A 7,962-nucleotide genomic window follows, 5' to 3' on the forward strand; every position below is an offset into this window, starting at 1 on the left:
ATTTTGGAGCAGTTTGGAGGAACACTGCTCCAGTGTTGCGGGTTGAACAGAGGTTTGTGGACGAGATCCCGCCTCTAACGTGAGGCATGTGCTTTTAGTAAGGGGCTGATAAGTGCCCGTACGTCCCATGACTTTGATGTAGAAAACGTCACCAGATGCAACATGTTGAGTGAGAGCTTGCAATCGCGGTGAAGTGTGTGTTTCTCGACTAACCCATACAAAGCAACCGGTTGCCATGGTTTTAGAGCCCCACCCAGTGATTCTATTACCTTTCACTTCCTGTCAACAGAAGAGGAAGGCATGACATTTCCTGCACTTCCTACCCCCGGCTAAAGTGCTGACTGCTGAGTGATTGACTTGTATGATCTTGTGCATATAGATTTCATTTATCATAACTGCTCTGAATTCAGAGGGTTTTCATTTGCATGTCCAAGTGGCTCATGCTGCAGTAGTGTGCATGCCTTGTATCTGAATCTAGAAGCAGACCTGATTAACACATTAACAAAGAGATTCTGCTGGAAATAAGGTTAGGAAAATAATGCTGGATTCGTTATCTGATCCCACATCCCTCCTGACCTCTTTGTGACTTCCAACCCCCACCGTCAACATATGGCCTCATGTGCTGATCTCCCCATCCTGTGTAACGTGGTGAAACAGGGCTGCCTGGGGTAGGGCCGGAAGCGGTGGTGATGGATCAAGAGTGATTACTGTTATTACGTTATTGATCATTATTTAGAGGCATCTGTGGATTTACTACAGTTTTGTTCTTCTGTCACACCAGGCGAGACTTTATATCCGGCCCGCTCATTTCCGGTGACACCACAAACACACCCACAAATAGCTGTTAACAAAACCCCCTTGGCCATAAATTTAAGCTCAAAGACTTTATTGTCGTTGCACAACCAAACTTAGTGTAACAGTACAACGAAATTGAGGTCCTGCCCACCACCCCCAGTGCAAAATTCCATAATCAAGAATAGAAGATTGAAAGGTAGTAACATCAGTAGAAGGAGCATATAATGCAAAATAATGCAAAATAAATACACAATAATAAGGATACTTTGTAAGAAATGTTTCATTTATTTATTTAATTTTCTTGTGAGCAAATCTCATAGTTACGTAACATAAGTCATGTGTAAAAAAACAGAGAACAAAAAAGGAACATGCCCGATATATTAAAATAAATGCATAAAAGAGAGACGTTTGCAGAAATGAATAAAAAACCTCTCTGCACCTTGCACAAGTTCTGGAGCTGGCTGTTGATAGTGCTATATAAATAAAAAAAAGATGGAAAGATAGGAAAGCAGTGAAGAATAAAAATGTCAGCGGTTGCCTGAATAAATGAAGCACTCAGCAAAATAAATTAAAAACCCACATAAAAAAAACAACATAAAAACCCACAAAAAGAAGAAAAAAAAAACATAAATTAAAGAATTGTTCTTTAAAACATTTTTACCCGTGTTGGTTGATCGCGACAGGAGGTAAAAAAAAAAAAAAAAATGTAGTCATTGTTTAGTCCTAACACAGAGAAGCCTGATCTGAGAACAGTACCACAGCATTGAGTGCCACTCACACCCGTTGGTCTCTCAGAAAAAAAGCTTTTAGCGCTTTTATCTTTAGTGGGATCAGAAGACACCACTGACCTGCAATCTATCACTAATTCGACTGGCTGCAAGTTGGATAAATAGTAAATAAGAGAGGAGAAAGGGCGTGCGTGTAGAGCGCAATATATAGTTATTTAAGAGAACGATGTGGCAGGAAGCTGAAAGTGCTGAAAACCCATTAAATCTCATTCACTTTTACATTTCCGCAAACAGTCCTTCAAAATCCCCTTCCTCTCAGTCCATTTGGCACAATTTTAGAGAGACGCCATAACAAGCGAACCCAAAGCCAGGGTGGAGGGGCTGAGTGAATGAGGTCTGAACCCTGTGCAGGAGGGTCATGCTGTCAGCAACGGTGTAGAAGGACAGCGTTCCCGCCCTGTGGTCCAGGTACACCCCTATCCGAGGCGAATATGGACCCGGGACCTTACAGACCGCCTTGTTGTGCCAGAAGTAGTAGCCTTTCTTGGAGCAAAACAAGCTCCACGATTTGAGGTTGTGCCCGAAGTGAGCCTCGGCGCCGTCCCCTTTGCAGGACATGTCCCCGTAAGCCACAGCAACATTGACACCCATTCCATTCCACTCTGCCTCCCAGTAGCAGCACCCAGACAGGCCCTTACTGCTTAGCACTTGGCACCAGTAGTCGAATCGTGCTGGATGGTCAGGGCCAGAGGACTCCTTGTCTCTCACCGTCACCGCCATTTTGTCCTCAGACAGGAGGAGGTCTCTGTGTGCCGTCTTACGGTCCAGCTGGAAATTGCATGAGTCTGGAGCAGAAAGAATCACCTCAAATTGAATCATGTCTGTTTTGTTCAACATATTTAATTTATATTCACTATATTACTATAAATTCATTTTTGGAAATGTTACAATATTAACAATTATATAAAAATAACAATCATTTATATTTTTCTTGATGTTTACAGTAATAATTACTATTTGGAATAAAAATATTAAACATTTGACATTAAATGAACACCATTTCTTTACTGTACATTCACACGTTGCATCACACTAGCGCCTGAGGGTGGGCGTGTCTGCTGTGCAGGGATCACGGGAGTGGCAACCAATCGTTGTTTCTCACTTTTGACAACTTAGACACTTAACCAGCAATAAACCCGACAGATTGGTGTTTACATTTTGTTGGGTGGGTGGAGGTAACCTAGTGGGTAGCACACTCACCTATGAACCAGAAGATCCAGGTTCAAACCCCACTTACTGCCATCGTGTCCCTGAGCAAGACACTTAACCCTGAGTGTCTCCAGGGGGACTGTCCCTGTAACTACTGATTGTAAGTCGCTCCGGATAAGGGCGTCTGATAAATGCTGTAAATGCTGCGTGCTTGCACGCACAAACAATGCGAAGCAGCAAACTCAAAACGGAATTTGGAGTCGCAAAACATATATTATAGGAATATTTACTCTTAAGAATTCATCACAATTCCATTCAAGTAATCAATCACATCTTTGCGTTAATTGTGATTAATCATACTAGTAATAATTGTTACTTTAATGAAATGTCCATTCATTCATTTTCCAAATCCTTTTAACTGGTGAACGCAGGGGAACCCCATGCAGGTACGGAGACAACAGGAATTACAGTTGTTTCTCCGTGCTGTGAGACAACAGTGTTCATGCTTGTGTTCAGTGTTCATGCTCTCGACAACAACACTACATAGAACTCCATTACACACCAGCACTTTCACTCTCAATCACTCAGGACTCTTTGCACAAAATCTCTGCTCTTTTTACTTTTTTTTTATCTTTATACATTGATTGTCACTCATTTGCACACCTTCACCCTACCTGTTACACATATTTTATGTTAAAGACATAAAAGTGTAATATTTAATAAATAATAAAGTAAAGTGAAGTGATTGTCACACGTGATACGCAGCAGCACAGCACACGGTGCACACAGTGAAATTTGCATTTAACCCATCACCCTGAGTGAGCAGTGGGCAGCCATGACAGGCGCCCGGGGAGCAGTGTGTGGGGACGGTGCTTTGCTCAGTGGCACCTCAGTGGCCTTCTGATTACAAGGCCACTTCCTTAACCGCTAGGCCACCACTGCCCTCTATGTGGTTAAGTTTGCAATATTTGCATGTTGGTTTTCATTGTTTACTTGCAATATTTGCAATACTGTGGTCTGTAGCAGTCGCTAAAAGCATTTCACTGCATATCATACTGTGTATGACTGTGTATGTGACAAATAAAATTTGAATTTGATTTGAATTTTGTTTTGTGGAGTTATGAAACAGACATACAGTAGAGGAACTCTGGTCTGGTCATGGGCACTGGGCTCTGCACAATCTTCACTGTGTTGGCTGTGGACAAACAGGGTTAAATTAGAATAACCACACACATTCAATGCACATTTGGACACTGTTGAGGATGTAAATGAATTTTCATGTCTATTTTCATCTTAACAGTGTCCTCCATGCACAGGTTTCAATTAGTGTCTCACAGGTAGGAATTCTTCACGACTTTGTGGATCATCTTTGTGGTTCATGGTCAAAAGGCCATCGTGACTACTCACCTGCTCGGGATACTTTTGTCCATTCCCCCTTTAGAATGTCCTCAAGCTTCTTCTTCAGATCACAGACTGCACTGTTAACCATCCCAAAATCCAGCACTGAAGCAATTGTGATGCTAGAATTGTCCAGCAGACCAGGTCGTGTGATGAAAGGCTGGCAGCTCTGGGAAAAAAACAACAATGATAACAATAATCAGAATAAAAATAAAAATCGAACATTTTTCACAATCAGTATAAACAATGGGAGGTGTGACGATACTCTATAGTAAATGGTCTTCTGGACAACAGCAGGTCAACCTTGCAGAACATTAACCTGTTCAATTTAATCATTCATTGAAAGGCATTTGCACTCAGATGCCATACCGTCTTGTCATATTGTCAACATAAAGTTTAATTGATATGTAGCTTGACAAGGATGGAATGTAGCAAGAATGTACTGAATTCCAATACTTTACTCAAACATTTTTTTCCAATCTGTGTTTTAATGGAAAATAACACATGGAATGATACTCTAACTTGAGGGTGAAGCAAGTCAATTGGGAAACAAAACTGATAGTAGCCTAGACCACAAGGTCCTGGATTCAAACCCCACTTACAACCTTTGCAAGACCCTTAACCCTGAATGTCCCCAGGGGGCATTAAGGCATAAGGCACTCTGGATGAGGCTGTTCCTAAATGCTATAAATTTAAGTCTATCCTGTTAAAACCATAGAAAGTCACTTTTACTTGTGTCCGTGGGTCAGGTTACCTGCAAAAAGTGGAAGTGATCGTTAGTGTGCAGCAGCAGGTCCAGCTCCGCGTCCTTTTTCTTAAGCTCAGAAATGTCTCGTTCCAGTTGCGCCAGGAGCCTCTCCGCAGCCTTCTCCTGATTCAGGACCAGCTCCCGGACTTCCAGCCGCCTTCTCTCAATGGAGCCGATCAGCTCCTCAAAGAGCCTGTCGCTCTTCTCCATCGCTGCATGTCCCGAGCTCTGATTAAATCAATTTTCATGCATCATCACTGAGGTGCAGTTGGGATTAGGAGGCAGGATATAGAGGGAACAATTTGTTTCTGGAGGTTTCAGGTCTTCAAAAGCAGTTTGTCTTACCTTCAGTGAGTCCAAAGCCTGCCTCAGCTCCAGCAACTCCTTCTCCTTGGTCTGAATCCTGAGTCTGAACTTCTTTTCGTAATGCCAAGTACCCGCTATGGAAAATTATGTCAGGCTGTTGGTCTACAAATATTTGCAGCAGACGTATACTGTGGACCGAAACAGCACCGGTGCCGTGTTGTCTGCCTTGTGGACATTAGGCTTGGACATGATTGCTTTTGTCATTGTGATACTATTACCATACATGGTGACACACAACTAAATGTGTCCTCTGCATTTGACCCATCACCCTCAGCCATGAAAGGCACTCGGGGAGCATTGTGTGTGAGGATGGTACCATGATCAAGGGGACCTCGGTAGCACCTTGTGAATCGAGATATAAACCTGCTTCCGTACCCGCTAGGCCTCCACTGCCCCGCTGGAATTTTGGCATCTACTCCTCATTTGGTCTTGCACCCATGAGAAATATCTGGTGCACGTTGAATCAAATGAACCCAAAATACCAAACGAATCAGGGTGCGCAGAACAGAGGAAAAAAAACAGGACGTGAAAGGCTTAGTGGACCAGGTCCGGTGGTGGGGGTCAGTGGTGGCCTAGTGGTTAAGGAAGGTTGCCAGTTCGAATCCCGATCTGCCAAGGTGCCACTGAGGTGCCACTGAGCAAAGCACCATCCCCACAAACTGCTCCCCGGGCACCTGTCATGGCTGCCCACTGCTCACCAAGGGTGATGGTTAAAAGCAGAGGACACATTTCGTTGTATCACCGTGCGCTGTGCTGTGTATCACGATGACAATCACTTCACTTTCACTTCACTAATGTGGGTTTAAAGGGCTTATCGGCTCTCTGGACCAACAAACAGAAGCTCCAGCAGCTGGAATGAAGCTGAGTGAGTCTGAGTGATATTTATGGTGATCAGGTGTAAAGGTTTAATAAAGTAAAACTAAATCATAATGACTCTGCTGTTAAGCTATTTTCTTTAGCTGGGGATTTAGTTTTTTATGGCTTGTTCTCTGTTTTAATAATTTGGAGTTTCATTCAGTTCTGCCTTGAATAAATAAATAATAAAATATTTTTATAGCACTTGTTATCTGAGCAGCCTAATGCATATTTAATAATCTTTTGGGAAACAAAGAAGGCCTACAGTGTGTAAAAACACCTCTTTGCTCAGCAGGGTTCAAAACAACAGTACGAATCGCCCTGAATGATGGCTCCAAATAAAAAGTGCCCGAATCTGAAGGATTTGGGAAACGTTAAGGTTTTTGGGGTATGTTTTCCTGGAAATGACTCAGTGTTTTGCAGACCCAGCTATAGATATAGAATGAGGAATAGAGAGAAAACAAACCTTCGCCATGGCCTCACTTTTGCACAATGTCTGACCGCCGGCTGCAGTGTTATGAAAGAGCGCATTGGTCAATAAGAGTTCGCCCATCAGTTATTCCCATCCCAGCACAAGGGCTTTTTTGTTGTGCAGAGTGACCACATTCAAAACAGCACCCAGAGGTCCGCCAGTGCCAGGGAAAATGTTATTCAAACCCGCGTTATCTCTCATTTTACAATGGGGGAGGAGCAGGTCGATCCGACTCTGATCAGTAATAGATAGCCGGATGGCGCGCCTCCAGCATTTGAATGTGGAGTGGGAAGGAAGGTTTATTTGTTTTATTCATAGATCATTTTTACATTTTCTAGTCCATTTTCTGAGGCCGACCCAAGCCAAGTTCTAGTTGGCTTGGGTCAGGTCAATCTGGCTCGGTAAATGAGCGCTCATTTAGCAAACATGAGATTGTGGCCTATGGTACCTATCCTTTCCATATGAGTCGCTGCTGGTAAATTTGTTTCGGTTATTGGTAAATGTGTTCTATTAAATGACCATTTTAAAACGACATTTTAATTTGATTTGCAATTCTCGGCCACCGTCGTCAGGTGATGAGTTTTAATAATCGCGGAAATTATGTTTTAAACCCACAAAGAAAGCAGGGTTTTTAAAAAGATGTACCTGTCAGGTCAGGTTTGGGCCAGGCAATGGCTGACATCACCTCATCATGGCTAAATGTATGTAAAGAATCTCCACGGTTCCACTGACCTCCTTGTTCGTCCTCAGTGTTTGCATTTACCTGCTTTTTTGCTCTTTCCGTGGCGGCTGAGACCGTATCGTGGCTCTTGTGCTTGTCCATCACACACAGAAAGCAGATGTACTGCTGGTCGGTCTGACAGAAGATCTCCAGAAGCTTGTCGTGGTGAGGGCAGATCCTCTCCTGCAGGTGCATGGAAGCCTCCACCAGCTTGTGCCTCCTCAGTGCCGGAGACTCGTAGTGAGGCGTGAGGTGAAGCCTGCAGTACGAGGCGAGACACACCAGACAGGACTTGACGGCTTTGAGCTTCGTCCCCGTGCAGAAATCACAAGACGCGTCTCCTGGACCAGGCAAGCAGGACTCAGGGGGTCGGGACAGAAGATGTGTGGTCTTCAGCTTTTCCACCATTTCAGTCAGTATGGTATTGCGGTGGAGGATTGGTTGGGGCTGGAAGGTCTGTCTGCACTGGGGACAGCTGGCTGGCTTCGGGTCAACCCCGCTGCCCCAGTAACTCTTGATGCAGTCCATGCAGTAGCTGTGTCCACAGGGAATAGCCACGGGATCCTTCAGCAAATCCAGGCATATTGGACAGTAGAACTCCATGTTGTCCAGAAGCTCTAGAGCCTGAGCCATTAGAGCACATTTAGCTTGGTGCCGTTTTCCTTCTGGG

At 43.9% G+C, this 7,962-nt stretch overlaps 1 protein-coding gene across 1 annotated transcript; it reads right to left on the minus strand.

The window, feature by feature from the left end:
- Positions 1–1,172: 1,172 nt before the first annotated feature.
- On the minus strand, positions 1,173–7,962 carry LOC114789048 (E3 ubiquitin/ISG15 ligase TRIM25). Its single transcript, XM_074933622.1, is given in 7 exon segments — positions 1,173–2,368; positions 3,868–3,927; positions 4,140–4,299; positions 4,885–5,106; positions 5,224–5,303; positions 5,306–5,318; positions 7,335–7,962. Coding segments are annotated over 7 exon segments (1,656 nt in total). The 5' UTR covers positions 7,926–7,962; the 3' UTR covers positions 1,173–1,838.

Source organism: Denticeps clupeoides, chromosome 4, assembly GCF_900700375.1.
Source record: "Denticeps clupeoides chromosome 4, fDenClu1.1, whole genome shotgun sequence".
Classification (NCBI taxonomy): Eukaryota; Metazoa; Chordata; class Actinopteri; order Clupeiformes; family Denticipitidae; genus Denticeps; species Denticeps clupeoides.